Source organism: Panthera leo, chromosome C2 (assembly GCF_018350215.1).
Source record: "Panthera leo isolate Ple1 chromosome C2, P.leo_Ple1_pat1.1, whole genome shotgun sequence".
Lineage (NCBI taxonomy): Eukaryota > Metazoa > Chordata > Mammalia > Carnivora > Felidae > Panthera > Panthera leo.
In genome coordinates, this window is record NC_056687.1 from 55,871,141 (window position 1) to 55,891,855 (window position 20,715).

At 39.1% G+C, this 20,715-nt stretch overlaps 1 protein-coding gene across 1 annotated transcript; it reads right to left on the reverse strand.

Moving 5' to 3' along the window:
• Positions 1–5,221: 5,221 nt before the first annotated feature.
• DPPA2 (developmental pluripotency associated 2) lies at positions 5,222–15,508 on the reverse strand. The gene is made up of 7 exons (XM_042954346.1): positions 15,476–15,508; positions 13,176–13,323; positions 11,113–11,276; positions 10,967–11,020; positions 9,769–10,030; positions 8,001–8,196; positions 5,222–5,330 (listed from the first exon to the last, which is right to left on the reverse strand). Exons 1-7 carry the CDS (start codon positions 15,506–15,508, stop codon positions 5,222–5,224), a joined length of 966 nt encoding a protein of 321 aa, XP_042810280.1.
• Positions 15,509–20,715: the final 5,207 nt, after the last annotated feature.

Genomic DNA, 20,715 nt, shown 5'->3' on the forward strand with positions numbered 1-20,715 from the left:
ATAATTATATTAAAAAAAACAAAAAATACCTGAGGGGCGCCTGGGTGGCTCAGTCGGTTAAGCGTCTGACTTCGGCTCAGGTCATGATCTTGTGGTTTGTGAGTTCGAGCCCTGCGTCGGGCTCTATGCTGACAGCTCGGAGCCTGGAGCCTGCTTCAGATTCTGTGTCTCCCTCTCTGTCTGCCCCTCCCCTGCTCATGCTCTGTGTCTCTCTGTCTCAAAAATAAATAAAACATTAAAAAAATTGTTTTAAATACTTGAAACTCAATTGAATCCTGGATTTCTATTTTTTTTTTAATTTTATTTATTTAAGTAATCTCTACACCCCATCTAGAGCTTGAACTCACAACCTCAAGATCAAGAGTTGCATGCTCTTCTGACTGAGCCAGCCAGGTGAGCCCCATGAATCCTGGACTTTTTTTTTTTTAAGTTTATTTATTTATTTTGAGAGAGAGAATGAGCAGGTAGGGGCAGAGAGAAAATTCCAGGCAGGTTCTGCACTATCAGTGTGCAACATGACGTGGGGCTCAAATGCACCAATCTGAGCAGAAATCAAGAGTTGGCTGCTTAACCAGCTGAGCCACTCAGGTGCCCCTGAATCCTGGATTTTTAAAAGACAAGTACAAAACGTATTTTGGGGACAACTAAGCATATTTGAATACAAACTAGATATTTTATGTTATTATGTAATGACTGTTTCTTAGATTTGATAATGGTACTGTGATTAAAAGAATGTCCTTATTTTTAGAAGTTGCATGCTGAAGTGTTTAGGGGCAAGAATGTGTCTGCTTACTTAATCTGGAAGAGTAACTAGTCAAAAACAAATGAAAGAACTTTTATCAAATGTGGCAAAAATATTAACAAATAGTGAATTGTTTCTATCCTTTCAACTTTTTTAGAGCAAAATTTTCAAATAAAATATATAATGTAATATAAAATGTAATAGCAAATATAAAATGTAATAACAAAATGTATCATTATAAGCTAGCAATAGAAAACTACAAGTGTTTCTACATTTGAAATTGATCAGTGTATTTTACCACATTAATGAACTAAGAGGGAAAAGTAATGTTAGCAATGTTTTGCAGTCTTTAGTGTACAAGTCTTATACTTTCTTAAGTTTATCCCTTTGTTTATACTATTTATTTTTTTAAAGATTTTATTTTATTTTTTAAGTTTATTTATTTATTTATTTTGAAAGAGAGAGCAAGCAGGGGAGGGACAGACAGAGATGGAGAGAATCTCAAACAGGCTCTGTGCTATAGCACATGGGGCTATAGACATGGGGCTTAAACTCACGAACCGTGAGATCATGTCCTGAGTCAGGTGCTTAACCAACTGAGCCACCCAGGCACCCAAGATTTTAAGTAATCTCCACACCCAACGTGGGGCTTGAACTCACAGCCCGTAGACTGAGTCGCATGCTCTACTGGCTGACCCAGCCAGACACCCCAGTTCGTACTACTTTTGATACTAATGTAAATGGAATCATTTTCTTAACTTCATTTTCAGATCAGCACTGCTGATATATAAGAATACAACTGATACCTTACGAGGATTTTTATATTTTGAAATTTTGCTGAATTTGTTAATTAGCTTTAGTTTTTTGAGGGAAGTTGAGTTTTCTATGTAATATGTCACCTGTGCATAGTTTTACCTCTGCCTTTCCAATGCATATGATTTTATTCTAAACTTATTTAGCGAATTTTTTTTTTCTTGTCTGATTTCTCTGGCTAAATCTTCCAGTACCACATTGAATTAAAGTGGTGAAAATGGGCATTCTTGTTCCTAACTTTAGAAGAAAAACCTAAGCCTTCTATCACTGAGTATATTAATTATGGGCTTTTCCTATATGACCTGTTATATTGAGGTTTCCTTCTATTTCTTGCCTTATTGAATGTTTTCGTCGTAAAGGGGTGTTAGACTTTGTTAAATGCCTTTTTCATCTTAGTGTTTTCTTTATTCTATTAATAGGTATTTTACATTGATTTTCATGTTGAGCCACCCTATATTGCAGGGATAAATTCCACTTGATAGGGTATAATCCTTTTAATATGCTGTTGAGTTCAGCTTGTTAAATCAGTATTTTGTTTGAGGGTATACTGGATTATATAGTGCTTTGGATTTTGACTATTCTAATTAAGTGTGTACTGATGGTAGAAACGTAAATTGATGCAGCCACTATGGAAAAGAGTATGAAGTTTCCTCAAAAAATTGAAAATAAAATTACCATGGGGTGCCTGGCTGGCTCAGTCAGTTGAGTGTCCGACTTCAGCTCAGGTCATGATCTCACGGTTCAAGAGTTCAAGCCCCACATCGGGCTCTGTGCTGACAGTTAGGAGCCTGGAGTCTGCTTCAGATTCGGTCTCCCTCTCTCTCTGCCCTGCCCCACTCACACTCTGTATCTCAAAAATTAAAATTAAAAATGTAAAAAAAAATTTTTTAAATAAATAAATAAAATTACTATATATCTGGCAATCCCACTGCTGGGTACTCACCCAAAGAAAATGGAAACACTAATTGGAAAAGATATATGCATGGGGCGCCTGGGTGGCTCAGTCAGTTAAGCATCTGACTTTGGCTCAGGTCATGATCTCATGGTTCATGAGTTTGAGCCCCGCATCAGGCTCTCTGCTATCAGCAGGGAGCTTACTTTGGATCCCCTGTCTCCCTCTCACTCTGCCCCTCCCCTGCTGGTTCTGTCTCTCTCTCTCTCAAAATATATGAACATAAAAAAACCAAAAACCTTGGATCAAGAAATAAACTTAAAAAAAAAAAGATATATGCACCTCTAGGTTCACTGAAACATTATTTACAATAGCCAAGATATGGAAGTAACCCAAGTGTCCATCGAAAGGTGAATGGATAAAGATATAGTGTATATATATATATACACACAGGTACACACATACACACACACACACACACACACAAAATGGGATATTACTCAGCCATAAAAAATATGTGCTAAATGAAATAAGATACATAAAATTCTCTTCTATAGAGTCTAAAAAACAAAACAAACAGAAACAGACATAGAGAACAAACTGGTGGTTGTCAGAGGGGTGAGGGTGGGGGAATAGACAAAATAAGAGGATTTAGGGGCATTAAGAGGTACAAACTTTTATTTATATAAAAAAAAATCACAGGGGAGGAAAGTACAGCATAGGGAATATAGCCAGTAATATTGAGATAACTTTATATAGTGACAGATGGGGACTACACTCACGCTAGTGAGCATTTTGTAATGTATATAATTGTCAAATCATTATGTTGTACACCTGAAACTAACATTTTATGTCAAGTATACTCCACTATTTAAAAAGATTGCAATAGTGGGGCGCCTGGGTGGCTCGGTTGGTTAAGTGGCCGACTTCGGCTCAGGTCATGATCTCGCGGTCCGTGAGTTCAAGCCCCGCGTCGGGCTCTGTGCTGACAGCTCAGAGCCTGGAGCCTGTTTCAGATTCTGTGTCTCCCTCTCTCTGACCCTCCCCCGTTCATGCTCTGTCTCTCTCTGTCTCAAAAATAAATAAACATTAAAAAAAAATTTAGGGGCGCCTGGGTGGCGCAGTCGGTTAAGCGTCCGACTTCAGCCAGGTCACGATCTCGCGGTCTGTGAGTTCGAGCCCCGCGTCAGGCATCTGGGCTGGCTGATGGCTCGGAGCCTGGAGCCTGTTTCCGATTCTGTGTCTCCCTCTCTCTGCCCCTCCCCCGTTCATGCTCTGTCTCTCTCTGTCCCAAAAATAAAAATAAAAAAACGTTGAAAAAAAAAAATTAAAAAAAAAAAAAAAAAAAAAAATTTAAAAAAAAAAGATTGCAATAGTAACAATACAGCCTTAAGAGCTTGTTGATCATTACTTATATAACACATAAAAAAGGGCGATGAAAACAAACACAGATTTTAATCCATCTATGTCAACAGCAATAATCTAAATATACAAATTAATCAAGAGAATGAGAAAACAAGTCAGTCTGGGAAAAATATTTGCAAAAGACTTATCCAATAAAAGGCTACCATTCAAAATATAAAAGAATTCTTAAAACCCAACAAGAAAATGAACCAGATGAAAAACAATGGGCAAAAACCTCTGAATAGATAACCTCACTGAAGATCTATAGATGACAAATAAGCACATGGAATGGTGCTGAACATGTCAGGTCACTAGGAAACTGCAGGTTAAAGCAATGAGATGCTTCTACGCACCCATCAGAATGGCCAAAATCCAAAGCACTGGCACCACCAAATGCTGGTGAGGATGTGGAGCAACAAGAACTCTCAATCGTTCCTGGTAGGAATGCAAAATGGTACAGCCACTTTGGGAGACAGTTTGGCAGTTTCTTACAAAACTAAACATACTTTTACCACATGATCCAGCAATAATGCTTTTTGGTATTTACCTAAATAAGTAGAAAGGATATACCCATACAAAAACCTGCACACAATAAAGCAGCCTTATTCATAATTTCCAAAAGTTGGAAGCAGCCAAGATGACTTTTAATACGTGAATGAATAACCAAACTAAGGTACATGCAGGCAATGGAATATTCTGCACCAAAAAGAAGTAGGCTATCAAGTCATGAAATGGAAGAAACTTAAATGCACATTGCTGTGAAAGAAGTTAATTTGAAAAGGCTACTTATGATTCCACATACATAACATTCTAGAAAAGGCAAAGCCATGGAGACAGTAAAAAGATCAGTGGTCAGGGGTTGATGGTAAGAGAGTGCTGAGTAGATAGGACATGAAAGTTTTAGAGTAGCGAAACTATTTTGATGACACCATAATGGTGGATGTAGGTGGTCATTATACACTTGTCAAAACCCATAGACTGTACAACACAAAAAGTGAATCCTCTTGTAAGCCATGGGCTTTGCATGATAATGATAAGTCAATGTAGGTTCAACACCTGCATCACTCTGGTGAAGGATTTTGGTAGCAGGGGAAGGAGTTGAGGCAATATTTCACTCTGTACTTTCTGCTCAATTTTTTCTGAAAACTTAAAACTACTTTAAAAACGTATGAATTAAAACAGAACTAAGTTATATTCTATATAACTAAATACTTGAAGTAGCAGTAGCAGTCACGTCTTGGCAAACCTCAAGCACAGAATCTAGACACTCACATCTGTGCCCAAGGCCTCAGGCAACACTGAGGATGGTCAGGACAGAGCACGACAGTCACTGTGATGAAAATCAATAGTAGCCACAGGATCTCCACCATTTATTCTTTATTAAAATATGGCCCACTCAAAGGGAAAGATGTTGATGTATTCAAGCCACGTCGCCTCTCCTTCCCCATTGCAACTAATCTTTTCATTATCTTCTTATTCCTATAAAGAAAGTTAGAAAAAGAATTTTGAAAATTTGTTACAATAAGATAGACCATTCTATACCAACCACAATAAAGCAGGAATCCACTTCTGGCATTTCTTAGTAGTTTGCCCTACCACCTACGATTTTACGTGGTAAAGAAAGGAAGGATTGTTCACTTAACATCAGGGCACATATTCTATACACTACAATCGGTTCCATGTTCCACTTCTTTACATTTACACGTTCCCTTTTTTTCTTGTACCTTCTTCCCACATCCCCTTTTCTCTTCACACTCGATCACATGGTTTTCCCATTTATATATAAAGAAGAAGCAAAAGAAGCAAAAGAAGAAAGAAGGAAAGAAGAAGAAAGGAAGCAAATGAGCTCCCTTGATATTGCTGCCTCAACTACTATCTCATTCTCAGCTCAGGTAGAACAGATTATTAATATGTCCTGTTCCTATGTTCTTCACATGTTCTACTCCAATTTGTAACTACCCTATTCTGTTTCTACTGACTCTGTCAACATACTCTCAAAAAGGCCACCAATGGTATCCTAAATTGACATTCCCAACAGCACTACATTAACCATAGTCTTACAATGGCCATCTCACTGCGGGCCATTTCCTTCTGAAACTCTTTGCCCATTGCTTTCTTTTAACTTACCTTTCAGCCTCTACCTGTACTTCAGTCTCCATTGCTCACCTGCCATTGAGATGCTGATTCTCTTTTGGGTTCTTTCCACTACATACTCCCATGCACAATTTATATGCTAAAGACTCCCAAATGTGTTTCTTTCTAGCCTACATGTCTCCCAGAACTCTAGACCCATGGCCAGCATGACCCATGTATCCCATCCTTTGCCACTGAACTGGACTTTTCTATCTTTTCATCTATTAAGACAACAACTGTTCCCTCTACTCCTACATTTCTTATATTTGTTCCATTATACTTTAAATTCTTTGCCAGGCTCATAGATTCTATCTTTCCAGAATTATTATAGTAATCTCTTACCTTCAAATTTAGTTTCTGTTGCAAGATTTCAATTCACTTCCTAAAAAAACCCTTAGTTTTCTTTTCTCATATCACCTCCATCCAACTCCATTGTCAAAAGCTGAATTTTTTACTCCTAGATCAACATTAGGAGTTCTACAGTCTATATAAAATCTAAAGCAGAGCTTATGTGTATGCCCAATATATATTTCCCTGGGTGGTGAGTAGGTAGTTATATTCCCAAAGGAGTCTATGTCATAGAAGTGACTAAGAAATTACAACCCACAGGATAACATGAAACCTTATATATAGATATAAAAGTTACAATGATCTGCTCCTCCCCTTCCCAGACTTTTTTGTCAATATAAGCTTCAATCATATTGACCTATTTGCCATTTCTCAGTATGTCATATTCTTTCAGTTCTATGTATTTGGATGAGCGGTTTGCCCTAATTATTACTTTCTAACTGGTAAACTCTTCCTCAGTACATGTAATCCCTTGGAAAGTTTCCCTAAGCTACTCCAATGTAGGTACTACCCATACATTTCTTTTTCTTTTTTTTAAAATATAATTTATTGTCAAATTGGTTTCAATACAACACCCAGTGCTCATTCCAACAAGTGCCTTCCTCCCTGCCCATCACCCACTTTCCCCTCCCCCCCACCCCCCCATCTACCCTTAGTTTGTTCTCAGTCCTTAAGAGTCTCTTATGGTTTGCCTCCCTCCCTCTCTATAACTCTTTTTCCCCCCGCCCCCTCCCCCATGGTCTTCTGTTAAGTTTCTCAAGATACACATATGAGTAAAAACATATGGTATCTGTCTTTCTCTGCCTGGCTTATTTCACTTAGCATAACACCCTCCAGTTCCATCCACGTTGCTGCAAATGGCCAGATTTCATTCTTTCTCATTGCCAAGTAGTATTCTATTGTATATATAAGCCACATCTTCTTTATCCATTCGTCAGTTGATGGACATTTAGGCTCTTTCCATAATTTGGCTATTGTTGAAAGTGCTGCTATAAACATTGGGGTACATGTGCCCCTGTGCACCAGCACTCCTGTATCCTTTGGGTAGGTTCCTAGCAGTGCTGTTGCTGGGTCATAGGGTAGTTCTATTTTTAATTTTTTGAGGAACATCCACAGTTTTCCAGAGTGGCTGCACCAGTTTGCATTCCCACCAACAGTGCAAGAGGGTTCCTGTTTCTCCACATCCTCTCCAGCATCTATAGTGTCCTGATTTGTTCATTTTAGCCACTCTGACCAGCGTGAGGTGATATCTCATTGTAGTTTTGACTTGCATTTCCCTGATAACTACCCATACATTTTCACAGTCTCCCTTACTCTTTTTCATTCAAGCGTGCTACATGGATTTGGTCTTACATATTTGTGTATACACAAGTGAGGTATCTGACATGTGGTGAACTCTAACGTCTTTTTTTTTTCCTTAAAATACATCTCTAAAATGGAGGCAGTTAAGGTCCCAACTTGGATACTTTGTTAAGATTTCTAAGAAGCCATATTTATCTGAGTTCTAATCCATTACTATGTTTTTTGCTTCCTATTTTTGCCTAATCTATATAGCAAATGAAGAAAATAATATATTGGCCCTCCACCTTCCCCTACTAAATTATTCAGAAACCCATTAAGACATCTCCTTTTCTGTGTGTCAGACTTAGAAAAAGACTTAAGGATTACCTCTTAGCACATTCAGGGCATAACATATTATCTTCAAGGCCCGGGGATGGGAAAGTACAGGCAGGCAACAGGAAGAGAGAAATCATCCTCTTGGGGGTGTCAGGCACCCAGGCGTGACCTGCATGAAACTGCAGGCGAACCCAACCTTTTGTGTCTGCCAAGAGAGGTCTGCCATGGACCACACACCACCTGACACCTGAGGAGGGAAAGAGAAGCAAATATAAACAGCTAATCCAAGGTCTCAGAACATCACTCTGGGTTTTGCTCTTATATTCTGTTGATGACTCAACAGAATGAAAAGCATGAAAAAATGTCCACCAAAGACACTATAATCTAACTTCACAAATTATGTAGCACAAGGGATGACAATTAACTTTAAAAAAAAAAAAAATAACGTTTTATTTTATTTTTGAGAGAAAGAGAGAGACTGAGTGCGAGTGGGAGAGGGGCAGAGAGAGGGGGAGAGAGAGAGACACAGAATCTGAAGCAGGCTCCAGACTACAAGCTGTCAGCCAAGAGCCCAACTCATGAACTGCAAGATCATGACCTGAACCAAAGTTGGATGCTTAACCAACTAAGCCACCCAGGCAAACCTGGATGACAATTAATATTTTCGAATGGTTGCTTTGTGTCTAAGATTTTGCTAAGTAGTTTACATGTACGAATACATCTATTCTTAAGAAGGTTATTAATATTGACCTTCTATTTACTTTTATTTACAGGTGAGGTAACTGAAGCTTATCGTGTTAAATATTACAATTTTCCCAGAACCATGACATGGATCTAGATATTCTGATTCAAAGCCCATTTGCCCAACTATTATACTGTACTGCCTCAACAACACAAAACAGGCAAAAAGATCTTTGTTTAAAAGTCTAAGGAACAGGGCCACCTGGGTAGATCAGTTAGTTGAGCATCTGACTTCGGCTCAGGTCATCATCTCGAGGTCTGTGGGTTCGAGCCCCAGGTCAGGCTCTGTGCCGACAGCTCAGAGCCTTGAGCCTGCTTCAGATTCTGTGTCTCCCTCTCTCTCTGCCCCTTCTGCTCGCACTCTCTCTCTCTCAAAAAGAAAACAAACACTGAAAAAAATTTTAACAAAAAAAAAAAGGCCTTGAGGTAGGGAAAGACAGGGGAAGGCTCAGATTGTGGCTGACCACATTATCAGATTATGCTTTCTTCCCACCTCAGACTTTGGCTTATGATAAAGTGATTGAGTAAGCACTCAATCACCTAGCTCAGACACTGGTCCAGGTAAAACTTGGCTACCTAGCAACCAAAAGATAATCCATATATAAGTCTAATATCAATCTACATTATTTTAACTCTTTCCTTTTTACTACCTTTCAGTATGAGACTAATAAAATATTAAATTTAACTTAAAAAATTTTTTCTTTTATTTTTGAGAGAGAGAGAGAGAGAGAGAGAGCAAGTGGGAGAGAGAGAGAGAGGGAGACACAGAATCCAAAGCAGGTTCCAGGCTCCAAGCTGTCAGCACAGAGCCCAATGTGGGGCTCGAACTCATGAACAGTGAGATTATGGCCTGAGCCAAAGTCAGGCTCAGACTGAGCCACCCAGGCACCCCTAAAATTTAACCTTCTTTCTAGGGAATAGTACTCACTTTTTTTTTTTTTTTTTTTTTTTTAAAGTAGGCTCCATGCCCAACATGGAGCTTGAACTCGTGACCATGAGATCAAAGAGTTGCATCCTCTACTGACTAACTAAGCCAGCTGGGGGCTCCAGTGCTCCCTTTTTTTCAGGTTGATCTTACCAGAGGCTTGCAGCAGAAAAGTCTCAACGGAAACAGGAATGGGACGTGAATTCACAGACTTGGATTGACTGGCTCTTGCAGCAATTCTTGACCACGCTGCCAACATGCCTTCTTGTGCTGAAGTTATCACTTCAACTATATTAATCCCTTCCTCTCTTTCACTCTTCTTACAACGTTTCCGAATCCTTGCTCTCTTGGTTGCCATCTTGCATTTTGTGGAACATGACTGCAATTTGGCCTCTGGTGATATTTTAGGAATATTCTGCAAATGGTGATTCATGGTGAGTATTCAGTGAAGTGCTACTGCCCTAAAGACTTTTGTGTTTTGTGTTAATTTTATCATTCTTTATACATTGGCCCATGTATATAAGTGTGGGAAAGATTTAGGATTGTTAGTTCCCTTAGAGCAGCAGTTTTCTAGGAGAAATTTTTGATTGTTAAAACTAGGGGTTGGGGAAGCAGAGGGGCTCGCTACTGACATTTAGGGGGTAGAGGCCAGGGATGTTTAGGCCTAAAATGCAGCAGACAGCCCCCCCACCAAATAAATTATTTGGCCCAAAATGTCAATAATCTTTTTTCTTTTTTTATTATTGAAGTAGAGTTGACATACAATAATATATTAGTTTCAGGTGTACAACACAGTGATTCAACATTTACATACATTACCAAGCAATCACCATTAAGTCTAGGCACCATTTGTCACCATACAAAGTTGCTCCATTACTGACTATATTCCTTATGCTGTACATTGCATCCCCATGTCTTATTTACTTTATAACTGGAAGTTACTACCTTTCAATTCCTATCCCTTATTTTGCCCATCCCCCCCACCCCTCCCTTCAGGCAACCTCCAGATCGTTCCCTCTATCTATGAGTCTGTTTCTGTTTTGTTTTGATTGGTTGTTTTTTAAGATTCCACATATAAGTGAAATCATATGGCCTTTGTCTTTCTGTCTAACTTATTTCACTCAATACCCTCTAGGTCTACCCATATTATCACAAATGTCAAGATTTCACTCTTTTTATGTCTGAATAATATTCCTTTGTATCATATATATAACATTTCCTTTATCCAAAATGTCAATAACCCTGGCTGAGAAATCTTGCCTTAGATATACAACATGTAGAGATGGTGGGAGAGTAGATACAATTCACAGTCAGAACTCACCTTAACATTGTCACCGCACCTCTTACTCACCTCGTTTATTTCAGAGTAAGCATGTTTCTGGAGCCTCAAATAAACATCTATTTTCTAAGGAAATTAAGAGGGGAAATAAAAATTATAAATTGATAAAGCTTTCCACATTTACTCTGTGCAGCAGAGTCTCCCAACAGTGTACTCACCCGGCCATCGGTACTCAAATTAAATTGTTGGCACCAGTTTCGCAAAGTGTCCCAACGTACTTTATTAACTGGAGGCAAACTGGTTGGCAAGGGAAGGATTCGTGTATTATAACATCTATGTTTTGGACAAGACTTGAATTGTTCATTCATTTGAAGTTGACAAACTAAAAAAAGAAGGAAACGAAAGCAGTAACAATTTAATATTTCTAAGATAATTTAACAAAGTTGTTGCTAATTTCTCATAACCCAATATATATATATATATATATATATATATATATATATATATATATATATGTGTGTGTGTGTGTGTGTTTTCCCTCTATTACAAGTAGAGTAATAGATTCTGTAATTAAAGGACTTACCCAAGGTCACATCTCCATTAAATGGCAGACCTGGAACTCAAACCTACATTTTGAAATTCCAAATCCTAGGTTTTTTTACATTACATACAACAACTTTTTACTGCCATCAACAAACACCTGGACAGAACATTTTATTGGATTGCTACTCCAAAATGTCTAGATTTTGAACAAAAATACCAGTTGTCCTGAGAGAAATCAAAGAAATCACTCAACCAACAAAGGTCCTGCATTCTGTCTGCCCACCTCATTTTCCTGGTCAGCATCCCATCTCATCTCACTCTGCTTAGGTGTAACCTGTCACTGTTTACTTTGCATTGAAGCCCTTATTCTTGGTCCAGAAAATAAAATCATTCTGAAAATACTTATTTGATGCTTTTATGTGAAACACTAAGAACAGATTTAAAGGGTCATGACATTAAGAGCTGCTAGATATTTGGTCAGTACTTACCAAGCAAAATACTAATAATTGGAGGAAATGTTGATCAAAGGATACAAATGTTCAGTTATAAGATGTTCAGAAGTTCTGGGGATCTGATGTACAGCATAGTGACTATTGTTTTTTCAATTTTTTTTTTTTTTTTTAAGATTTATTTTGTTTTTAGAGAGAGAGCCCAAGAAGGGGAAGAGGCAAGGGGGAGAGAGACAAACAGAAAGAAAGAGAGACTCTCCAGCAGGCTCCACCCTCAGTGCACAGTCCTACATGGGGCTCAATCCCACAACCCTGGGATTGTGACCTGAGACAAAAATCAAGAGTCAGATGCTCAACCAACTGAGCCACCCAGGGGCCCAGCATAGTGACTACTGTTAACAATATTATTCTGTATGTTTAAAAAAAATGTTTTTAATATTTATTTTTGAGACAGAGACAGAGTCTGAGCAGGGGAGGGGCAGAGAGCGAGGGAGACAAAGAATCTGAAGCAGGTTCCAGGCTCTGAGCTGTCAGCACAGAGCCCAATGCAGGGCTCGACCCACGAACCTTGAGATCATGACCTGAGCCACCCAACTGTCCCATATGCTGTATATTTTAAAGTTGCTGAGAGTAGAGGTGCTTGGGTGACAGTCAGTTCAGCACCTAACCTTCGTTTTGGTGTGGGTCATCTCATGGTTCATGAGATAGAGCCCAAAACTGACAGCACGGAGCCTGGTGGAATTCTCTCTCTCTCTCTCAAGATAAAACTTAAATAAAGTAAAATAAAATTGCTGAGAGTATCTTTAAATGTTTTCACCACAAGGTGGGGGTGGGGGACGTAACTGTGTGAGGTGATAGATGTGCTCGTTAACCTTATTTTGGTAATCATTTTGCAATATAAATGTGTATCAATCACCACATTGTACACCTTAAGATTATACAAGGTTAGATGTTGATTATATCTCGATGCTGGAAAAAAATAATTTAGTCTTTACGAGAGGTATGTAAAGTATGCATTAACCAAAATGAAAGAAGATTGAGCTCTATAGGTTGGGAGTTTGAATTCATAGTCTGCTGACTAGAAGACCATGCTCTGTCCAAGGCACTTCACACACCCATTTTTGTGTCTTAAGAGCAAGTCATGGTGCCTAATAAATGAAGTCTAGGAGTTTGAGAGCTCTTTTACCACAGATACTCAAGGTGAGATTTAAGGAAAAAAAGGAGAAATCTTTTCCCTGGGCTTCCCAGAGCCGGGGGAGCAGCAAACTGAGCAATCACTGTCCTCATACCTTTATCGTTTGTCCCAGGCATCTCCAGGCCAACTTCTGAAGTTGAAGAAACACTTGGTTCCACCTGATGTTCTTCATTAGTTTCTTCATTAACTGGAACCAATGTGAGAACCACAGTTTCTTCCTCTAATGCCTCCTCAGAGAAATTCTGGAAAGGGAAAGGTCAACCACAGAGTCTCATTGGATGCCATATACCTAAACTGCTTATTTTCAGAGCACAATTGATAAGAAACTCAGAAGCCAGTAGGTGGCTGGAGAGCAAATTTATGGTGATTCCCTGAATTTGATGTTGATTAGCAGACCCTTTATTAGATAAGAGAAACAGGGGTGCCTGGCTAGCTCGGTCTATGGTGCATGTGGCTCTTGATCTTGGAGTTGTGAGTTCAAGTCCTACATGGGGTGTAGAGATTACTTAAAATAATAAATAAATAAATAAATAAATAAATAAATAAATGCCAGGCAAACAATGAGAAAATGGACAAAAGTAGATGTACAGATGGGCATAGATGAAAGGATATGTCTTGAGCTTAGGGAAACCATCTCCCTCAAGGCCTTCCTCTCCCTCCACTAAAACACTTTTATTTTATCTGCTAAAACTATATGGAATGTGTTTCTGCCTTCCCATCTTCTATCATGATTCCTGATGATTCCCAGTTCCAGCTATCATCAACTCTCACTGATAGATGCAATAATTCCCTATTACTCCAAGCTGCATTCTTTCTGCAGATTGCTCTCTTGCCTTTTTTTTCTTTTTTCTTTTTTTTAGGAGAGAGAGAAAGAGAGCAGGGGAGGGGCAGAGGAAGAGAGAGACTTTTAAGCGGGTTATCCATTTAGCATGGAGCCAGAAGCGGGGACAGACTGTGAGATGATGACCTGAGCCGAAATCAAGAGTAGTGCCAAACACTTCAATGGCTTATCAAAAACGGCCACGCATGACCTACAAATTTCTGTAGTCTGACCCCTGCCTGCCACTCTAGCTCAAGACCCCTGAGCTTTCTAAGTTCCAGGCATACTGGCCTTATTTCAACCCGACCAGAGAGTTTACTCTCTGCTGCAATCGCAGCAACACATCCAACGCCCAGTTAGGAAGGAAGTGACATTTACCGGTTTTGTCCAGTACATGTGCACCGCACTACGTGCTTTCTGTATTTCTCTCACTTAATCTTCACAGCACATGTATAATAATTTATCAGTATTCTCACTTTACAAATTAGGCAACTGAGTCTCAAAAATTAAATGAACAATGTCAGAGTAACATGTGCTTAAGTTTCTGAACGGAGCTTTTCCTCTCAAATCCAAAGGTGAATAAACTCCATCCCAGTCCCATTGCAATACTTGCTTCTCAGAACAGCCAAGTAGATCTGAGGGGGCCATGCCCTTCCCCCTATTTCCGACTCAATGGCTTCCCATTGCTCATACTCTCATCCTGCATATGTATAACACCGTTAAGCTTTTGTTTTAATGTTTATTTATTTTTGAGAGAGACAGCACACGCACCGGGGAGGAGCAGAAAGAAAGGGAGACACAGAATCCAAAGCAGGCTCCAGACTCTGAACTGTCAGCACAGAGCCCAGGAATCGCGAGATCATGACCTGAGCCAGAGTCAGATGCTTAACCCACTAAGCCACCTCAGTAGCTCCCCAAGATTTTATTTTTAAGTAATATCTACACGTAAGGTGGGGCTCAAACTTAGAACCCCAAGATCAAAGATCTCTCGCTCTACCAGCTGACCCAGACAGACACCCCTGTGTAACACTTTTTCAAAGCACTCCCATGCACATTCACTGGTCAGCTTCAAAAAAAAGTTATTAGGGGAATATTACTCCACTCCAGAGAGTGGAGTCTGAGAGGCTCAAAGCAGCGATATGACTTGCCGGTCATCCATATACTTAATATTTGGGAGTAGGAGAAACTCCCCAAGGGAAGAAACCAGATTGGTCACTTCACTTTCTGACCCCATCCACAATACCCTTTCTCACTTTCTTTTTATTCTTTTTATTGTTTCTTTAGGTTTTCCATTTGCCCAGCTGCAACATGTCTTTCTACAGAATACATCCCTTACGTCGGCCTGGGAACGGAAATCTTTATTTTGTGTTTTTCACTCTGACCCAAATAGACACAGAGCCACAATCATGGGTAAGAAAAGTAATAATCCACTTACAAAGAGGAGGGACTCCAAGATGGAGATTTCTTACCCTCAGAAACGAAGTCCGGTGGCATGAAGTAAACATAAGCAAGCTCTAGAAAGACTTTGAAAAATGAATCTGTAGGAAAATCCGTTCTATGGGAACGAAACCTACCTGAGCGCTGTTTTCATAACTCGAGTACGCCATTTCCAGGAATACTTAGGGGAAGGTGAAGCCTGCAAGGTTGGTTCACCGGCCCTTCACTCCTTTTCACCTGGGGGCTTCCAGCCTGATTTCTCCTTTTATAAGCAAATGTCTCTGTCTACTTCCTGTTTCCCAGAAGAGGGGGGTTTTCCTTCCTCCTCTTCTTCCCCTCCCTCATTATCTGACAGTGTAATAATTTCATCAGTTTTGCACTCCCTTTGGTCCATTATGTGACAGTTGAGCTGTTGGGTAATGAATATCACTCCTAAGATTTTTTTTTTTTTAAATAAGATTTTTAGGGGCAGCCGCTTGGCTCCATAGGTAGAGACTGTGACTCTTTATCTCGAGATCATGAGTTCAAGCCAGATGTTGGACGTAGAGTTTACTTAAAATTTAAAAAAAAAAAAAAAATAGAATAAAATTTTGTTATTATTTTAAGGTGAGATGTGGGAGAAACTAGACGTGACAAATTCTTGCTAACAAGTTGCAACTGAATCAAAAAATATATTTTTAAAACATTTCTAGGACAATATTGATGTTGGTTTGAATGATGTTATTATGGAGGGAGTAAAAAAATAGAATCAGAGGTATTTTATAACTGATTTATGCCCATGGGTGTGTCGTTCACTGGGAGATTAGATTTAAATTGTGGGGGGTGGATAACAATCTCTCCCGGATCAAGTTCTAAACACAAATATTAAATCTGCATTACTGGTGAGCTGGGTACAGGGAAGGATTTGGCTGTTTACAACACAAGCAGCAAGGGGCGTCTGGGTGGCTCTATCGGTTAAGTGACCAACTTCAGCTCAGGTCATGATCTCACTGTTCATTAGTTTGAGTCCCACAGGGGGCTCACTGCTGTCAGCGGGGAGCCCACTTTGGATCCTCTATCCCCTTCTTTCTCTGCCCCTCCCCTGTTCACGCTTTCTCTCAAAAAATAAAAACAAAACAAACAAACAGAAAACACTAAGGCAAATGATGTACAAATGAATGCAGAAAAAACTGCAAGCACTTGGAAATTGCTGGAGCATAGTGCTGGAGGCAGGATGTGACAAGGCAGGATGCGATAAGAGATGAGGCTGGAAAAGTCACAGATGTTTTCATAGGTCACTCTAAGAAGCCAGAGCTATTAAAGGAAAATATTCACAAACAGTATGGCAGTACCGGCATCCATTGGTCTCTCTTTGGGCTTTCTCCTTCCTTAGTAAAATGGTCCGGTCCATCAATCTTAGGACCCACTAAGCCCAGATCAATTTATACATTTAAAGTGTGGTCTGCAAGGTCTCAGCTTCAGTTTACTGACGCCTTCCAGAACTGGATCCTTGAGGGCAGGACTCAGAATTCAACAAGCCCTTAGGGTAATTCATTTGCACCTAAAGTCTAGAAGCCTTCATTAGATGAGGGTGTGACCAAATGCATTTGGATTAGGCAGATAATGGTTGGAATCCTGGCTCCTCCCTTCCAGGATGGAGAGTGAATCAGCCCTTGGAAATTTAGCCAAGAAAGTACTCATCTACCCACACGGGTGTGACCCCCACCTGATAGGCTTTTTCTGGCTGGTTTAGAAGGGTATTGCACTTAGTAGCCTGAACTGATACCAGTATCTTAGGCTAGGGCAGGACTTCCAGGGGAAAGACAATTTTATTACCATATTTAGCATTTATTACAATATATTTATTTCTTAGATTTCCCTCCTGTTTTTTGAAAATTTTATACCATGGGAAAGTCCCAACATGTGCAAAAGCAGACATTACCATGAAACCTCATGTTTCCATCATCCAGTTTCAACAACTGTTGACTTCCAGCCGATTTGATTTTATCTAAACCACCACCTAGTCCCTCTCGCCTAGGTTATTTTGAATGACATACCAATCTGTAAATTCTCTTATCTTTAATTTTTCTTACAAGTTTTTGTTGTTGTTCTTGCTATTGTTTAAAGAATTATGTGAATTTCCTGTAGACTCCTATCTGGATTTTGCTAATTTCATTTGTTATTCCATTTAGCCTATTCTTCTATCTTCTGTATTTATTGTAAATTTGTTTGGTCAGATTTAGGGATGGCTTTATTTATTTATTTATTTATTTATTTATTTATTTATTTTTAACAACACTTTTCCTCCCTTTCACTCTGTCTCCTTAAACTTCTTTTTTCATTGAAGTATATTTGACATATAACATTGTGTAAATTTAAGGTGTACAATATTTAATTTGATACATTTTCATATTGCCATTGTAGGGATCATTAGCAACTCTATTAAGTTCTTTAAGCTTAAATGCCAATTTCTTGGAGTCATCCTTAAAAATTTGCTCCTGTTTTTTCACTCTTTTCCTTCATAGAATTCATTTGACTGTGCTGTTCTGTGTATAGTTGGGATTTCACTGTTTAATTTCATCTCCCAAATTAGATAGCAGGCTCCAGAGTTCAATGACCAGATATGTGTGGGTTACCCTTGGTCTACGTACTGTGTCTGGCTCAGAATAGAGGCTTAATCAATGCTAGTTATTCCGATTGCTTTAGCTTCCACCTTCCCCTTCATCCTGCCTGATTCCCTTTTGAGCAAAATCCCTTTGTGACCTAGGCTGTAGGATAGATTTTTTTTAAAAAAGAAAAAAATTGTTTATGATACTTATGTTCTAACATTTATTCTAAGACTATAGTTCTGAAGTAAAATGTATCACCCATTTCAAATTTTCAAATGTATTTTATTTACTGTATCATATGTTAAATATTTATAAATGTATGTATTTCTTATTTAGGTAGTACTTTTCAAAATCCCTTTTTTTAAGTTGATTTATTTTTGAAAGAGAGAGAGTACACGCAGAGGAGGGCTAAGAGAGGGAGACTGAGGATTTGAAGCGGGCTCCACACTGATAGCAGAGAGCCAGACTCGGGGCTCGAACTCAGGAACAGTGAAATCGTGACCTGAGCGGAAGTTGGAAGCTTAACTGAATGAGCCACCCAGGCTCCCCTCTGTTTTTTTGTTTGTTCTTTCATTCATTTGTTTGTTTGTTTGTTTGCTTTTTTTTTTTTTTTAATCAGAATGACAACTCTGCAAGTGTAAATGTTCATGGAGCACCAATACATAGTAGATAAAAGTGAAGCAACTCTCTTAATAAAGCCAGTTAGATGATCATATTTAAAAAAAAAATAAGGCTTCTCAGATAGGGAAATAAAAACTCATCAGCCATCCCACAGAACACTGAGGTTCTGAGAAACGGTTTGGAAAGTATGGTTCAGTATCACTACCAGGTGGGAGGGACAGCTACTGAGTTCTGTGCTCTGAGGAAGAAAATGAAAATTACACTGAAAGATGTTTCCAACTTTGCCACATCATTCAAGAAATTCTCACTTGAAAGGATTATTGAATATATTTCTACTTTAGAATAGTTACAATCCTGATCTTCTGATTGAGAATAAATTTGTTTTTTGTTTTGTTTGTTTTCTAAATATCTCTTTGGTATCATGGATGACAGTCACTATTAGGAGAATCTAAATTCAGAATCCAGACTCGTTAGGTCTGTCCTCCACCGTACTGGGTCATTCAGAGGATGTGGTTAGAACAGAGCATGACCATCATGGGGAAATGAGGTGGGGAGGGCAACTGTCCATGACTGGACAGGGAATTGATTTGGGTGTAGGTGCTCCAGTAAGAGTTGTAAATGTAGGTATAGCCCTACCAGCAAGTGTAGGAACTGAGCAGTTGCCCTACTCTCTGGGAACTTAAAGCTAAGTAAAGTAAGCCTAGGCTCCCCCCTCTGTTGTGTCATCAGTTACTTGTTCCTTCCAGAGTTTTCTACCTCTCCTTCTTTACAGATTCTTTGGTACCAGCACATAAACATTTTGAGCCTGTCCCACTTAAATGAAAGACTCTTGTGTGCACACCTGTATCCTCTGACACATTTAACTACTATTATCTCCCCCTTTCACAATTCAACTTTTTTGAACTTATCTTCTTACTCTAGTTCCTCTCGATCCATTTAATGGTTTTTTCCCTCTTTTCTCACTACCTAACCCCTAAAACATGGGTGTCCCATACAGTTCATTTCTCTCTTTTTTTTAATGTTTATTTATTTATTTTTGAGAGAGAGAGAGACAGAGTCAGAGCACAAGCAAGGGAGGGGTAGAGAGAGAGAGGGAGACACAGAATTGGAAGTCGGCTTCAGGCTCTGAGCTGTCAGCGCAGAGCCTGACGTGGGTCTCGAATTCATGGACCATGCGATCATAACCTGAGCCCAAAGTTGGGTGCTTTAACCAACTGAGCCACCCAGGCACCCCTATTTCTCTGCTCTTGACCATGCCTTACACTTTCCTGGAGCAGCCTCATTCATTTCTCTAATTTCAACTACCATTTACATGCTAATGACTCCTCCATATACTATTTGTAGCCCAATGTTCTTGCCTGTGTTACCAACCCGAGTCTTGGCGTATCATATTATGCACTTCAAACACACTTAAAAAAAATAACCTCATTGTTTCCCCCCCAACTTTCAACCTCCTTCCAAGGCCCTTGAACATCATGAACTGCATGGATCCACTTATACATGGATCTTTTTTTATGCAGTACAGTACTTACTGTGGATTATTTTCTCTCTTATGAGTTTTTTTTTTTTTAGCTTTTTAAAATACTAAGTAATCTTTATCCCCAGGAGCTTGAACTCACGACCCTGAGATCAAGTGTTGCATGCGCTACTGACTAAGCCAGGCAGGTGTCACTTCCTTGTGATTTTCTTAATATCATTTTCTTTTCACTAGCTTACTTTATTGTAAGAATATAGTATATAAATCATATAACATTCAAAATATGCTAATTGGCTGTTTATGTTATCCGTATGGCTTCCAGTCAACAGTAGGCTATTAGTTATGTTTTGGGGGGAGTCAAAATTTATAAGTGGCTTTTTTATTGCACAGGGGTCTGCACTCCCAATTCTTGTGTTGTTGAAGGGTCAACTGTATTTCTTCTCTTTTGAGATGTATTACCATCCACTCAGTGATTTAAAGGCAGAAACATAACAAATGCCTTAAAACACCCCTTCTCCTTAAACTCCAAATTATCAAAGTCCTATGGAGTCAAACACGTACACTTTTTGCTTGATTTTTATCTCTCTTTAACTCTACTGGCATTTTTCTTGTCTAAAGCATCTCTAACTAGTTATTGAAATCTCTACTTGGTCATATTACCACCCAACCAACCCATTCTGGATGCTACAAA

Bases quoted from the DNA above. Each gene is read 5' to 3' on its own strand.
- DPPA2 (XM_042954346.1), bottom strand. From the start codon at position 15,508: ATGGCGTACTCGAGTTATGAAAACAGCGCTCAG. The intron at 13,324-15,475 runs GTAGGTTTCGTT...TTCCCTTTCCAG, and splicing joins GTTATGAAAACAGCGCTCAG to AATTTCTCTGAGGAGGCATT. The intron at 8,197-9,768 runs GTAAGATCAACC...TTCCCTCCTCAG, and splicing joins TTTTCTGCTGCAAGCCTCTG to GTGTCAGGTGGTGTGTGGTC.